General features: G+C 39.0%; 1 protein-coding gene across 1 annotated transcript; it reads right to left on the reverse strand.

Annotated features, from left to right (window-relative positions):
• Positions 1-2,227: 2,227 nt before the first annotated feature.
• TM4SF18 (transmembrane 4 L six family member 18) lies at positions 2,228-16,173 on the reverse strand. Its single transcript, XM_063080509.1, has 5 exons — positions 15,997-16,173; positions 12,293-12,382; positions 6,953-7,095; positions 3,004-3,184; positions 2,228-2,279 (listed from the first exon to the last, which is right to left on the reverse strand). Exons 1-5 carry the CDS (start codon positions 16,171-16,173, stop codon positions 2,265-2,267), a joined length of 606 nt encoding a protein of 201 aa, XP_062936579.1. The 3' UTR covers positions 2,228-2,264.
• Positions 16,174-17,249: the final 1,076 nt, after the last annotated feature.

Consider the following 17,249-nt stretch of genomic DNA (forward strand, 5'->3'; position numbering starts at 1 on the left):
TTTGGACAGTCTGAGTGTGTCTGACAAACTGGTGGAGTTGACCCACCAAAAGTCTGTTTACAAGAGGGCTCAGAAGTCTTTGGGAGAACTTAAAAAAGAGGGTGCTGGACATGACAAGTTTATGGGCCTGATAGTGTAAGAAATTCTTGGGCTGTCAGAGGGGAGGGGCCCCTCTGAGTATAACATGTGTCTGTAGCTTGGGTTTGTTTCCTGGCTCAGGTCCTACAGAACTCATGTTCAAGTCCTTTGGAAAATGGAGTGTTACAAGTGAGAGTTTTAAAATAAAATTAAATAAAACTCTGCAGCCTAACTATCTCTGCCTTAGGATCCCTCTAACACAGCATCTACAAAGGGGAGACTTTGGTTGGGTCATTGTAGTTGCAATGAATGGAGCTGCACTGACTTAGTAGTGGCGTTTACTGAAGTGATCCACACAGTAATAAAAAGGAGAGACTATCCAGGAATCCAAGCGCAGAATCCAGGCCTCATGTCCACTGTCTATGTTCATCGTGGACAGGACAGTTTTAGGGACCACGGGACCATGAGTCTTCCTTCCAAGTAGACACCGTTATTAACATGATTCAGGTACTCTCTGTATGTTGGTTTTCTTCTTCATCCTTAATCATTTCTCTGACAGCAATGTTTGAGTTGCTTCATTCTTGGCTTCCTAGTTCTAACCCTCAAGCTAGAATAACCACCAATCCTGTCTGGACAATGTTTCACTCTAGGCTAAGTCAGAAGCCACTAGTAGAGCAGTAGGCTGCCCATAGCTCTGGGGCCCATGCCAATTCAGCCAGCTAGGCTCAGGGCATGGGGTCACGCAGCATGTTATCATGGCTTGCTTTCAAGACACTTGCTTCAGCAAGGGCTGTGGAGAGGGCGGCTTCCCTTAAAAGTTGGGGCTGTTGGCACAGCAGGCACTAGGAGAAATGCATTCTCCCTCAGAATACTGTCAGCTTTGGCACAGAGCAGGTGTTGACAAAACATTGTTGACAGTGCCTATGGAGGAGAGCAGTGGTGAAGTGGCAGAAGTGTTGAGGCACAGTGAGCCTGTGATAGAGACAGTGCTCAGTAGAGCAGCCATGGAGAGCAGAAGGCCCTGGCACGAATGTGCAGCCTTGAGTGCCTACTGGGCCCACTGTGTGCCAGACCCTATAGACAACAGGAAAATGTAAGACATGGCTGCTGTCCTCAAGGAAGTCATGGCATGTATAGGTGAAAAGTTTGTAAATATTCTACTTAAAATTTTTTTAAAAAGTAAATACAGGTAGAGGTAAATCCCCATGACACAGGAATCGACAGGCCAATGGTCATTTTCTTTAGCCCACTTATTTGAAGGCTACCTCTTCTAGTCCTCTACACTTACCACTAGGAGTGAGAAAGTAAGACCAAGCATTTAGTTAGAGTACATAAATTTATATAAAATTCTTTTTGGCTTATCCTTATCACTACTTTCCTCATTGAGTGTTGATTGAAGTGTCATTCCATGATGTCTACAGATAGTCAGTGTTGGGAAATATGTGAAAAGAGCATTTGGCTTTAAAGGTTGAAAAAATAGGAAACTTTTAATAGTAAAGATCTGAGTTTTAAAATAATTATAGTAAAATGTATTCAATAAAGAAAACTTGGAAAATATCAAAAAGTAGGAAGAAGGGTCATCTATGACCCAAATTGACCATAGTTGACATTTTGGTGTGTTTCCTTCTAGATTTAGTTTTTATCTTAAATTTTGATTATTTGATATTTTGCTTATTTTAAATAGTTATGCTTATACTGTAAACATAAACTTTTAACCTGCTTTTTCATGTAGCATTATTTATAATCTTCAAAAATTCACTTGTAATGACCGTATAATTTCACAAATAATGTACCCCTCTTTATTTAATCCTTCCCCTAAAGTTAGAATTTGGGGGTATTTTTAATTTTCCTGAGTATTAAATAATGTTGCAATATACAATTTCCATAAAGTTTTATCTCATATTCTTATTTATTTCCATAGTATAGATTCTTGGGAACAAATGTGCTTGATCAAAGGATATAAACATTTCTAAATTTCCTGACACATATTACTTAGAAAAATACTCTAAATGGAAGTGTGGGATGATTGGCACTTCCAGTGAGGATTGTAAATTTCACAAATGAGCATAATAAACACCAAATGGAGAAAACACCGTCACCTGAATATTGCCCTCAAGTCTATACAGTAGATCTAGAACTTAGATAGGTGGCCAAGTCTTGATAATGGAATACAGTCTTGTACTTCTTCAAATGATTCCAGGCTACAGGAAAAAGTAAAAACAAAAGGAGTAAAGGTATGAATTTAGCTTGATTGATTATCCACAATCCAGGTAGAAACTTAAACATATTTTATATTCAAAACATGATTGAATGGGAAAATGTCTATCTGCAGCTGCTAGGAAGGGTTTATACATTACACGTTGTTAAACAAAATGCAAGTTATCTCGTATGTGATTTGTTTTTTCTCTGGACTTGTTAAATAGGTTTAGCAGTTTCAACCATAACTAAATTAACATTAGTATTTTAACAGATGAAGTAGTTTCAGTAGGATAAAGACATATTTCGCCTCTTCAAAAGCACTCGCTAATGCGCTCATTTAAAAGAAAAATTATTTCAATGGGATAAGGTTCTGAGCCTTTGATTATCTTATGAACAGGAGGATTTTAATAAATAGCAAAACTTCTTTGTGTTTTGGGTTATCTTTACATAGAGCACTGAAATGCTGCTCATTCAAAACACTTAGGCTGTTTTCACCATACAACACAGTGGATTTTACAATTATTCAGTCTATCCAATCCATATAGATAAGCCAACAGACACAATAGGATATCAGAAAAAAGTGAGATATTTGACACTGAGTAATGATGAGGGCAGTAGAAATGGTAAACATAGAATGGAATTCTAAAGACTTTTCAACAAGACTAGTTGAATCCTGGGAAGTGGGGGTAAAATGGAAGAGGGACAGGTGCAGTGAGGATCTGTTACCTGGATTATGACTGAATAGGTTCCACACGATATGTTAGATAATTGAATGACTACCCTGATGAGGCAGACGATCACTTGAAGCCCACTGAGGGTTATGAGAATGGAAAATAAAATGATGTTCCACTCTACGACATGTGCAGGTTCCAGGCACTGAATCCATATGCTGGAATCTGTGAGGAAACTGAGAGAGGGAAGGGAAATGGTCAACGAGACCCACTGCCAAGTCTACATACTTGCTCCGAGAATGAAGGCTACAGGAACTTATATGTTTGGGAAATTAATATATTTGATTGAATATATAGTAATATTAAATACTAATTAATATATTTAAAAATCATTCAGATACATATATTGAACGCATTTTATACATAGCACTGAGCTAGACAGCTTATTGTGAATGCAATGCCCACCTTCAAGGCAATTCCAATTCAATTAGGAGGCAAGGCATGCACCAAAGAGTTCAATAGCAATAAAAGGCAGCTAGTATCAATACCAAGAGAGCTAGAGAGAGCCCATTCTCTAGGGTCCAGAAATTGGCCAGGGCTGTCAAGGACAGGGTTAAGCTTGCCCTGGACATAAAATCACACATGTGACAAAATAGGAGATGTTCTGCTTGAAATTCCTCAACTCTGTTCCAAAGTTGAGTCTGTGTCAGGATTATCTGGAGTGCTGGTTAAAATACAGGGCTTGCTGGACCCCACCAAGGGTTTCTGGTTCAGAAGGTCTGGATGAGGCTTGAGACTGCATTCCTAAGTCCCCAAATGGTGCTGCTGCCATTGCTCTGGGTTCACGTCGTGAGAAACTCTGCTTTAGAACATTGCAGTCCCACAGCTGTGAAGAAGAGTTAGATTATGGAGTGGGAACACAACAAATCGAAAGTTTCAATCAGTCTAGTTCAGCACGGAAGTGTGAAAACTAAACCACTCCCAAGACAGTCTTAAAATCACGCTGAATCAACCTGACTCACTTCTAGGTGTGCAATGGCCTGCAGCACTTCTCTGTTCAACTAAATTGAAATGGAGAACTGCTCTCCTCAAAAAAATAAAAATCCCAAACAAAAGCAATCAAACACATTTACGGGGCATAGATGTTTACGTATATATGATATGTACAGATATCATATCATAGATGATATGTATATATGTGGAGAGACAGAGAGAGAGAGAGACAAGCTGGCTCTTCTGAGAACAGCGTCAGGCAGTCTGAGTGCTGGCCAAGTGGCTGTGGGTGTTGGTGCCTGAGATTAATTCTCTGCTTTGGTAACCACTCTCACCACCATGACCTCTTCTTTTTTCTTTCTCCCTCCTCCACTTCTCTCCTACTCCCTTTCAACCTTCTTTTTTCTCCCTTTCTTGATTTCCTACTCTCTAATGCTCCAGGACACTCAGAGGCACTCTGAGAATTTCTTGATATTTCTAATGGCCCTTATATCAAGTGGTAAATGGCACTAAATATGAAGTCAGAGCTCTTGGGTCTGTAAGACCTGGGGCAAGGGACTTGACCCCTCTGATCTCGAGAGTTTTATCTTGATAACGGCACTAAAATACCTAACCCCAGGGTTATTGTGAATATGCAAGGAGAAGTGTGTAAAAATGCTTTGGAACCTATAAAGCACAGTACAGATGTGGTTTTCTGTTACAATTTCCCTAAACCTATCTCATACCCTCAGTCACAGCCACTGAGAAAACGCATATCTCCAAATCCTTACCTTAGACTGTTGCCGGTACCTGCTCTGCACAAATTATCCTACCCTTTACAACAAGAGGACTTGCAGGGTTTCTGTTTTTCTCCCAGACTGTGGTACTGTTTTTTCCTTCTTGTAAACTACAGAGAATCATATGCACTAGCAGGGTCGGGAAGGAATAGAGAAGTTTCCCTGACACCCACTCCCTGCACAGCCTCCACATATAGCTCTGCCACAGCATTTACTTCATTTGTTGTATTTCTGTCTATACCTGTGTCTGTATCTGTACTTGTTCCCATTTCCCTCCCAGTCTGTTTACTCTGAGAGCACTGATTATATTTTACTCATTTCTTAATGGCCAGGTTTCTAAGACCTAAGGCAGTGCCTGACATATTGTAATGATCAACAAATATCTGTTGAATGAAAGCTGATGCAGGATCCTCACTAGCCAACATGCTAGTGGCTTGACCTGGCACATGGCAGATGGAGCATGTCATATCAGAAAGGAATATGCAGGATAATGATGCTAATAATAAAACCTGGCATGTCGTGAGAATTTATTTCATCTCACTTAATTCTCTATTCTGTGAGGTAGAAATGATTATTATTCCCAACTTATAGAGGCTCAGAGATGTCCAGATATTTGTCTAAGGTCATTCATCTTACAACTAAGAGGTGTGGGGTGAGGATCTGAATCCAGATCTGTAAGCATCAAAGACCTGTGATCCAAGGGTAACATTTACCCTAAGGCTTCCGGCTCAGTACAATGTTCTGTCAGGTCTGAGTGAGTTTCTAAAGGGAAGGGAACCTGCGTAATTTATCTCTGATTTTCTAGCACCTAGCCTAAGGCCTGGACATAGGTGCTCAATAAATATTTACTGAATAAATGCACAAATGCAGAACTGAGATATTATTCAATATTAATACTTGTCTCCCCCTGCATTTACCATGACTTGGAAACTGATCTAGGAAATGAGAGACTTAGCTTCCTGGAACGGCCTCCAAACATTGTGTCACCTTTAAATATTTTCATATAGATGGAAAGGTGAAAGCAAACATCAAGGACAGCCTAAGGAGCAGTGAGCAGCCTGTGATTCACGCATTTGAAAGGGGAGTCTTCTTTGGTTTGGGGGTAGGGAAAAGTTCAGGAGTTGACAGCATAAAAAAGAGGTTTTCTGCACCCATTGGGAATTTCTACATGAGGGTCTTCTTTCCTAAGCCCCTTAAAACCCACAGGAGTGTCTCCCCCAATTGCTCAGTAGGGCCTGAAGTTATTGTCTAGATTCTCCTGACCTGTGCTTACTAAAAGAGACTATAGCGTGTGGCACCTTGTGGAACCTTCAGAATAAAGGCAGCTATGGCACAGAAGCAGCTTTGCCGTGCAGGCCTCAGTGTGCATGTAAGACCTCAGACAGACATGACCTTTGAACAATAGAGCCAGCCAATCATGGGGAGTTGAGAACATAGACAGAAACGTCCTCATTTTATTCCATCAGAATTTTGAGCATCGGATAAAGACAAAGAGAGAATCAGTGGGCCTCTCCTGTATCTCTTTCTGGGCCCTGCTACCTCCTGAGCTGCCTCTGTAGGTGCTGGTAGCCCAATAAACCCAGCACAAGGCCTGTGTGAGAAATTCTGAGATCCAGGATTGGGTTGCTCGACACCTGACTGAACTACCAGCCTTCTGAGCAAGGCTAACTCTCTAGATCCTTCTTCAGTACATGGTAGGTAAGCTCTTGGCTCCTTCCACAAACTCCTGCACCTTGTCACATTCCTGGGTCTCAGACCACACTTCCCTGTCTGCCCTACTTGATTCTATCTCTGTGTCTCTCCTGCTGCCATAGCCCAGAGTGGCGCCATCCAAGGGCACCATTATTCTCTCCCAGCCAAGACCTTTCCCATCTGTAACAGATCATGTGTCTGGCAACAAAACAAGACTGAGGCACTAGAACCACTCAGGCCCCAAGCTCTAGCAGTTACCAGACCACAATAACCATGAAGCCCTAATCCGAAGTATGCAAGAAACACACCTTTCATTTGGATATCTCCATGACAGCCTCAAAATGTTGAATGCATATGGTATTAAAGGACTGGAGAAAAAACATCTAAACAAAGATCCGTGCAGGAATAAGTTGGTCTGGATATTAGTAAACTAACAGGAAGATTCTGCACTATGGGAGCCACGTGGAGCTCCAGAGTGATCATGGAAAATAGGCAGGTGTTTCTCATTTTCTGACCTTCTTGGTTTGGGGAATTATTTCTTACCGTCCTGCAGTGCCTTCAAAGGCATACTCCCAGCCGTTGAGGGTGCGGCAGTATGGGCCCTGGACAAGACCCAAAGCAGAAATAACCAGGCAGTATCCAGAGAAAGCAATTCCAAGGGCAGAAAAGATCATTGACAGCAGTGTCTAAATTAAACATAGAAGAAGGTTAGTGTCATAGAATGAGACAAGGGGATATTGTGGATAAATTATCAGATTAAGTACCTCCCCCTACTGATCCAAGCCCACTGCAGTCTATGTGACAGTGAATGCCCACATAAAAATGGAAAAATGTAATTCAAACCTATCTGATCTTAAAAATAAGTTATTTAATGACTTTTTGTTTGGTACCACCTATAGGTAATTAGGGAATTTACTAATTTTCTTCCTTTTTTCCTGGAATTTTGATATCAAACAGAGACCACGTCTTACAGAAATGCAGTAAAAGGATGGGATCAATCGAAAAACAGTCAAAGCACCTGTTATTTTCTAGGAAGGGTGGGTTCTCTAAGAATTACAAGCTATGACCCCCGCCTTTTTCTCTTGTGAAGGTGATATTTTAATATCTGCATAGATGTTTATATTCATACTCAGGTGAGGATAGGATTGATTGGGAGGACGGTGTTTTCATTAAGAGAATGAGCAACAGTCATAGGCCGATGGGTGCAAGTGGAGTTGTCAGATAGTAGGCAGATGGTCTGATCTAAGAGGGGGTTCATTCAGATGAGTGAGGGGTGAAGCTTCTGAAGACCAGATTGGCATGGTGCTAATGCTGGGCAAATGCAGTTGATGGGACACAATTCAGCCTTCAAGTAGCTTACACAGTGACTGCAGCTTGGCAGATCCAGGCCACGGATGGTCTTGAATGCCAGAGAAAGGAGTCTGGACTTTATTCTTCAGGGCAAGGGGCTTCCCACCCACCCCACCTCCCACAGCCTTTTATTAAAAGAAAATTTTCAAATCTATGACATTGAAGGTATAGTACTGTACAATGAACCCCTACAGACCCTTTATCTAGATTCGCATACTGTGAATATTTTGCCATGTTTGTTTTTGTTTTCTCACTCTCTGTGTGTATGTGTATACACACACACATTTGTATATGTATACACATATACATATATGTATGTGTACATACAAACATGTTTATTTATTTACACATTTTTATTGCTGAACCATTTGAAAGTAGGTTACAGACATTATATCTCACCTCTAAATATATCACCATACGACTCCTAAAAATAAAAATATTCTATTATTTTGTAACTGATTTTTACTTTTTTGTACAGGACCATGAAGGTTTATGTACAAGATTACATCTCTTTAGTTTCCTTTAATCTGCACTAGTTCTCTTTGTTTTTCGTGATATCAAATATTTTTTGAAGAATCCCAACCAGTTGTCTTGTAGAATGTCCCACATTTTGGGTTTTTCTGATTGTTTCCTCACAATTGGATTCAAACATTTTGGCAAGAATACTCGATTTGTGTGGTGCACACTGTGGGCCTCTCATGCTGTTGTGGTGCTAACTTTGGTCTCTTGATTAAGGGCGTCCTTCAGATCTCTCCTCTGTAAAGGTACATTTCCCACTTTTCAATTAGTAAATAATTGGTGAGATAATACTTTGAGACAGTATCATATTCTGTTTCCTAACAACATTTCAACTGATGGATTTAGCATCCACTGATGATCTGCGTATCTATTGATCACAAGTGATCACATGGGAATTGTAATATGCTGCTTTTATAATTCTATCATTTATCTGCATTTATAAATTATCGTTTTATGCACAGAAGAACTTCCATTTCCCATTTCTTTGTCCTTTGCCTTTCTCTTTCTGTATTATTGTGGACTTATAGATTTTCTAATTTAATGTGCTATCATCCATAATTATTATTATTCTTTTAGCTATTCAGATGGTACAAATTTGGATGGTGGGAACATCCCTTTCAGTCAACTCCTGTGCCCTTTGACATACCCTATCCTTCTTGGAATATTTCCTTGCTTTCTGGCACAAGATGTCCCAGGCTCACTTTGAACTTACCCTGCACTAGACCTGAAATAAGCTGGTTTTCTAACAAGTCATGTAATTGGTTTTTGAGCAAGGAAGTGACATGACCAAAATGTGCTTTTGGAAGATTGCTCTGGCAGTGGTAGTGAGTAGCTGGAAGTGTGAGAACCCAAATATAAGGATTCCATGTGGAGACAACTTCCAAGTTGAGGAGACAAAGACCTAATGCTGGGGGAAAACACATTATGGAAGAAATGAGTAGCTGGAGACAAACTGAAAAAAATTCATGAGTTGGGGCATGGGGAAAAGGAGACAGAAATAGGGATGTCAACAGGGGTAGTTTGGCTTAAGAGAAAAATTAATTTAGTCTTATAAATGGTGATTTCAAGGTGAGAGTAGTCAGTGGCCAGTTGATGATAAATCCAAAAGCTGAAGCCAGAAAAATCAAGAACAAGAAACCTGTGATTTTAAGAATAAAAATGATCTCAAATTGTATTTCTTTATTTAAAATGATTTCACTGATTATAACATTCATATATCCTCATTATGGAAAATTGAAGAAAAAAATTTAAGAACGCAATTTAAGAAAGAAATAATTCTGCTTTTTAAATTTAGTGCCTATTATTTTATTGGCATCTTCACATATGATTAAATGCTCTTTGAAATTATATTTCTCATATTGATTTTAATAAAGTTTTGAGATAAATAGAGCTACTTTTTTTTAAATGGTAAACTACTGTTAGTTATACGTCATGAAGAAAATTTGCCTATTCACCAATACCATCTTCACAAAAGGAAGAAGGATGTTTTGCAAAGATAGAGATATTTGTTTATCAAATGTATCCTAAGCAGTTCATGGGAAGGTCAGTGAAAAATTTCTTCATTTGAGGAAACTGGCAACCATAGCATACGTATGCACACATTACAATCCAATGAGTAGACAGCACAGTCAAGGGAAGTCTCCAAACAATGCAGGAATAAGAATCTCTCTGAGCCATAGTTTCATTTTCTGTAAATTGTAGATAATGTAGATGATAACAGCATATATGTAACAGAGCTGTTTCAAAAATTAAAGTATAATAAAAATATTAGATATTATCCCAAGTGCCCTTATTTGACCAATATTTGCTTTCCAGGGATAATTGTCCAAAGTATTTTGATAGAAGACCAGACTTGATGGAGGGATGTATTATCTTAGTCTATTCCTGCTGGTATAACAAAAATACCTTAGACTGGGTAATTTACAAACAACTGAATTTTCTTGCTCACAGTTCTGGAGGCTGGAGAGTCCAAGATCAAGATGTCAGCAGGTTCAATGTCTGGTGAGGGCCCATTCCTCATAGATGGCACTTTCTATGTGTTCTCACGTGGCATTAATCCCATTCAAGAAAGAAGAGATCTCATGACCTAATCACTTCTCAAAAGGCCCATCTCAATACCATCACAATAGGGATTAGATTTCAACATGAATGTTGGAGGGATACATTCAGACCATAGCAGTTAGCAACCAAGAAGTGAATCATGGATAACCTCAGTTTTCATTCTGGAGCTTCAGAAGTTAAAAACTGGTGCTATGTTTTATAACTGAGAAGTTTACATAAAAATCTGCATTTCTACTTTCTTTTTCTTTTTTTAAGCAGCTGGCCAGTAAGGGGACCTGAACCCTTGCCCTTAGTGTTATAACTCTGCGCTCTAACCACCTGATGCATTTCTACTTTCTACTAAAAACTGAGAATTATTGCCCAATTTCATCATGGCAATATTTGGCTGGACCTGTGTAGCAACTCTCTCTCCTCAAGTGGAAATTTTGCTTTAATGTCTACGGGGCTTACTTCTTTCATTTACATCACATATTTGGCTTTGGGAGTACATGCGTTTGGGACCTCTATTCTAGAGCCTGCCATGAAAAAGTCAAACAGGAAATCCAGCGAATCCTCTCTCCCTTCTTCCCTCTCTCCCTTCATCCTGCTCTTCCCGATGAAATGTTAATAATCTCATTCAATGCTGATTATAAGACCCTGTTCAAACCATTCCTAGAACCCATTTGTGTTGTAAATACTAATAGTGAGTTAAGGCAAATTGAACACGTTGATTTCTGTTATATACCTAATGGCACATATATTTGTTTTCTGGAAATTCTCTGAGTATCGTAGCTTAAACATCTACCTGAATCCATTGCTTAACATAGGCAATTTTGAAAACTTTTCTGTAATTATAACACAAGTAGCTACTGGGGGATGTCTGAGTCAATTGATTAAGAACACACACACACACACACACACACACACACACACACACACACACACACACACACGGAGTGTATTTCAGTTTTTCAGTTCTCCACCAGGGACATGGTGCTAAATTAAGCAAATAATCTAATTTTCCAAAGGCATCAAAGAGAGTTGGCCATACCATCTTGGCTACATGTTAAAATCTCCTGGGGAGATTAAAAACAAACAAAAAAAATCCACACCCAGTTTGCACCAACTAAATCAGGGACTCCAGGGGTGGAATTCAGGCATTAGGATTGTCCTAAGTGCCCAGGTGATTGCAATGTGCAGCTAACACGTGTAAACACTGCTGCAAAGAATGCCCACCAGACTTCGTGGTCAAGCTCCTCCCAGTTGATAAATCAAACGTTCTCTCTGAGCCACAGGTGCTCATCTAGGAGGATACTGGTGAAAATGCAAGAACACAGGCTTAGAAAATGATGTATTATTCTCCTTGGTTCTATTTTAATTATTTTTAAAGTTCCAATTTTTAAAAAATGTACACACATACACCCAACAATATGGATGAATCTAAAAATCATTCTGTTAAGTAAAAGAAGCCAGAAAAAAAGACAAATACTGTATGATTCCACTTACATAAAATACAAACTAATCCATAATGACAAAAAACAGACAAAAGGTTAATCTGTTGCAAGTGATGAAAATATTCTGTCTTGATGGTGATGGTGGTTTCGTAGGTGTATTCAACTGTAAAAACTCATGGAATTGTATACTTTTAATGAATGTCATTTACTGTATGTAAATTAGTCCTCAATAAAGTTGATAAGGGAAAAAATAGACTCCTGGAAACCCAGTTAGGAAAATGTAGTAATTATTTCCTAATTTCATATATCTTTAAATTCTGAATTTCTGGAAGAGCATCTTCAGAATAAAAGAAGAGAAAAGACCTCAAGTGGAAGGGAAAATGAACTTTGGAGCAAACTCTGGTCTCTGAACTGATAGGATATTGAGAGGTCACAATAGTGCCAATATTTTCATGTTTCTGCATGACAGACAAGAAAGCTGGAGCCCACTCAACCATCCTCAAGAAACCGTGGCTCTTACCATATACTTTTTGCTGCAGTTTTCACTCTGGCAACATTTACAGCTGTTATCATTCTCCAGGACAAGAAGAACTGCTGCTACGATAAGCATCTGTAGGGAAGAGACACAGCATCAGAAATGGGACACTGGTTACATCAGAGGACACTGACTCCAAGCATCGGTCCTGGAGTCAGGTGGTCCTGGGTTTGAATCTCAACTCTGCCCCTTTCTAGTTGTGTGAACTGGAGAGTCCTTCCCTCATAAAATGGTGTTGAGAACTTGCCTCATTGGATTGTTGTGAGGTAATTTACATAAAATTTGGAGCATAGTACTTGATTCATAATAACTGACTGATAAATGTTAGCCATTATTGTCATGGTTAGCAATTATCATAAGCTGATGATTAAGGAGGAGTAAGTGGTATAGACGTGGGAATACCACCCTGGGCAACAGAACCCACATTTCTCTCTGACTCAGTTGTGGGGCACAAGGGAAAGCACTCACCAGAGCTTGGGACTTGCCAGCTTTCTCCACTTCTGCCCTCTTGGAAAGGAGGTGAGAGGCAGGGTAAATTTGAAATTACATCTCTTTAAAGTAGCTTCAATTCCCCCTGTATTCAGACCATCTTAGGTTCAAATTTTCCAGTGTATTTTGTCTGCATGAGAGTACTTCACAATGTTTATGGAAAGATTCATCTTATCTTTTAATTCCATCTTTCCATGAACTTTTTGAAGTACCCTTGAACCAAGCCAACAAACTGGGGGAACTCAATGCACTCTCCTTCACTTTCTTGGTATCTTAGGCACAGGGCTAGAGCTCTGGAAGGAACATGGATTTCTTTACTATTACAACCTTCTGGTTAAGGCAAGCATGGATCACACATTGCTCACGGGAAATTCTCCATCCATCCTTTACTCTCAGTGGTCAGCACTGAATCCTGAAACTGAGCTTACTGTTATTTTATTGTTCATAGCCAACATTTCCGGTTCCCAGATTTCTTCACCTTTCATTTATTTATCTGTCCACTTAATTATTTATCTATATTCCTCTCCTTTCTCCTAAAAGGATTTGATGTAGTAACAATAAGATACTTTTGGGCCGAGCCAGTGGCGCACTCGGGAGAGTGCGGCGCTGGGGGCGCGGCGACGCTCCCGCCGCGGGTTCGGATCCTATATAGGAATGGCCGGTGCACTCACTGGCTGAGTGCTGGTCATGAAAAAGACAAAAAAAACAAAAAAACAAAAACCAGTAAGATACTTTTAAAATCCCTAGAAAATGAAAAATAGAAAACAAGTTCTTTTCCCAGTTTTAAATTTTACATGATGGTGGGACTGCAAAATGGTTCAGTCTTTATGGAAAATGGTATGGCAGTTCCTCAGACAATTACAGGTAGATCTACACGTGACCCAGCTATCCCACTGCTGGGAATAGACCCAGAGGAATGGAAATCATCATGTCAAAGAGATACCTGCACTCCCATGTTTATTGCAGCACTGTTTACAATAGCCAAGAGTTGGAATCAGCCCAAATGTCCATCATCAGATGAGTAGATAAGGAAAATGTGGTATATCTACACAATGGAATACTACCCTGCTGTAAGAAAGAATGAAATACTGCCATTTGCAACAACATGGATGGACTTAGAGAAAATTATATTAAGTGAAATAAGCCAGGCATAGCAAGAGAAATACCACATGTTCTCATTTATCTGTGGGAGTTAATAAAAATAAAGAAATATACAAACAAATAAAGGGGGGGGGGAGAAGACACAACAATCACAACAATCACAATAATTCCTTGAACTTTTTAAGATAAGTGAACAAATATGATGTTGATGGGGGGGAGAGAGGGATGAAAAGGAGGAACTGGTAAAGGGACAAAAAAATCAACTACATTGTATATTGATAAATTAAAATAAAAAATAAATTTAAAAAATGAATTTTACATGGAATAAAAGCAAAGGAGTCCTATATTCCCCTCCTTTAACATCACTAGTTTTAGTAGATTCTGCTTTGTCTTGTTTCTGCCTTGCAGCTCTTCCATTTATTACAGTCATATATTGAGGGAAAGAGTGATGAGATAAGGCTAATAGCACAGTCGCCAGTTTCATCACAATGTTGGAAGAAATAATGAGACCTAGACCCTGGAGTCCTGTTGTTTAGGCATTGACTGTTGAAAGAGAAATTGCCTTCTTTTTTTGTTTGTTTGTTTTAAAATACAACTTCAATACAGAAGACTCAAGAATAATGGAGGAAAATAACACATAATTCCACCTCCCTCACCTGTTTTTACATATTCCCAGGATTTTCCCATACATAAATATGTTTTACATAGTTGAAATAATAATTTACCCACAATTTTGTTGCGTTTTTTTTCACAACATGAAATAATATGCATTTTCTATGTTGTTACATCTTCATACTTACAATTTTCGTCGCTGTATAAAGTGGATTACTGGAATTTACTTAGCCACTTCTCTGCTAGGATGCTTTTTCTAGTGATTTATTATTGTAAAGAATGCTACCACAAATGTGTGCATACAGCTCTTTCCTTAGTTTGGATTATTTCCTCGGAATGAATGATGAGATTTAGGATTACTGAGTCAAAGGACGTAAGTATTTTCAAGGATCTTGATATACAGTACCAAACCCTAAAAGATTTGCATTTATTTGCCACCAACTTTTGTTATGTACCTATTATATAGCTCTTTAATAGCACTGGGTATTCATATTTTAGAGTTTACTAATTTAATATGCAAAAACAACAACCAAAGGAAAACTGCTTTCTGACATAGCTATTCAAACATTAAACACCCACAAAGATGTAGACATAGATTATAAGGAATTTCCTTCTATATTGTCGAACATCTAGTAAGCTTACAGTGCACAGTGCATTGTTTTTAGAAATGATATGATCAGGAAGAGTAAGTGTCTTTTCCTCTGAGTTGCCAACATGATTTGCTATCAGCCTGTTTCTTTTTAAAGAACACAAAGTTATCAGGAAAAACATTCCTGGATTCTTACCATTGATAATTTGATTTAGTTTTCAAAAACACCCTACATTATTAGGGGTATAATGTAGGACTATTTAATGAAGGCCTAGCCCATTATTTAATGAGTATTTATAATCACAAGTCACTGGCTGCTTATCACATGTCAGTCTCTGTCCTGGTCATTTTATATATGTGATTTTACTCTGAAAAATAAATGTCATTATTCATATTTTCAAATGAGGACACTGAGGCTCATACACATTGAATAATTTGTGAAAGGTCTCATGGCACAAATGTCAGAGCTTAGATTTGAAAGCAGGTTTGTCTGAATCTGCTTTTTCCATGCTGTCCTAATGCCCCTCCAAGCTAGAGAGATCATGAGTGCAGACAGAAAATCTGTTCTGGAAAAGAGTAATGCCACTGGGGATCAAATAGCTTAACTTGATACACAGAATTCATGAAGACATAATATTTTTACAGGCCAGTGTCCCACAAACTTTCATTAGGACTAATTTCCTGCATTGCTGCAGCTACACTGCTGAGCAGCTTATGAAAAACAAAGCTATGCCCCAATTCTTAACTACCTGCCCGTCTGCCCCCACCCATCTTCCAAATCCTAAACCCAAGATTAGTAGAATGATTTTTTCATTATTCATTACTTTTCCAAGGTACAAGCCAATATTTAATAACAACTCCCCCCTCTGAGATCCCAAGTCTCCAAAGTCGCACTTACCATGACACCTGAGAAACAGATTCCTTCAAAATACAACACATAGTTGGTGAGTTTACTGCTGGATGCATAGGAAGTTTGCCCGTTTGGGAAATACAATAATATATTCACAATGATACTCCAAAGTGCAAGTGGAATCAGCAGACGACTCAGGCAGCCTCCACACTTCCGAGACCCCATTTTGCCCTGCTTAGAACCTGCAGGAGATTTCAAGAGCACAGAATCATATAAAGCCTATTTTTCTTCCTACCTGTTCCCCGCCCTCCCTTTTTTTTTTTTTTTTTTTTTCTTTTTTCTTTTGAGATTACCTACCACTTTCTGGGTCAGAGCCCTTCACTTCATATTCATGAGGATCCAGGGATGTGGACTATAACTGCAGCCGACAATCTCAGTGTGAAATAGTGGTTTACTGTTTGCAGAACAATAGACAATGATCACCGCTGAAGAGCTGAGCTGGTCTTCATCCTGTGCCAAAGGAATGTGGTGTTTTCACCGCTTTTTAAAATAAGTCATTTTCCTCTGGATTAAAGCACTAAGGACTTAACCCTGAGCCTATTTTAAAAAGGAAGTTGGGGTGGGGGCTGGAATTAAGTCTGGCACATTTCATCCAACAGTAGACAGAGGGTTGAAGAGAAAACTACCAAAGAAGCTTATGCATGATATATTTGTTAAAATATCCTGACTTTATACCCTCTTTATATATCTGTCTTTCACTCGATGTTCTTTATTGTGTGCTTAGTATTCACCAACCATTGTTCAAACTGCAAGGAGTAAAAAAAAGGACTAAGAAAGGGACTGATGGGTGAGGAAAAAGAAGACAGCTGGTAAGTTTATTGTTTCAAGATCAGTAGAGCTTTCCTTCCAAGGGTTCACATCTGTTATCTCCACCTCCCTGGAAAATACTAACAGGCGTAAACGAACATCTTTCTTACTGTTAAGGAAAAGGAGGTAAAAGAAGATGGGTATTTCAATTAAGACTTTATGAGTAATAAGTTTGAAAAAAAGATTTAAGAATTCTCCCTCGCAAATTATTGCCTTAAATTTAAGAGCCACAGATCTCTAATTATGATGACATGAGGAAAGGATTATGGAAAGGACTCTGGGTATAATATGTTAAAGACAAGTAGACAGCAGTGGTAAAGGGTCCAGGATTGTTCCATCAGTTTCCACCCCTTTCTGCTGGTATCCCTGGCACTCTGCTTGACTTAACTTTCTTAAGTCTCAACTTCGTCAACTGTGAAATGAAGATAAAAAGC

The sequence above is a fragment of the Cynocephalus volans genome, chromosome 1, assembly GCF_027409185.1.
Source record: "Cynocephalus volans isolate mCynVol1 chromosome 1, mCynVol1.pri, whole genome shotgun sequence".
In the NCBI taxonomy this organism is placed as follows: domain Eukaryota; kingdom Metazoa; phylum Chordata; class Mammalia; order Dermoptera; family Cynocephalidae; genus Cynocephalus; species Cynocephalus volans.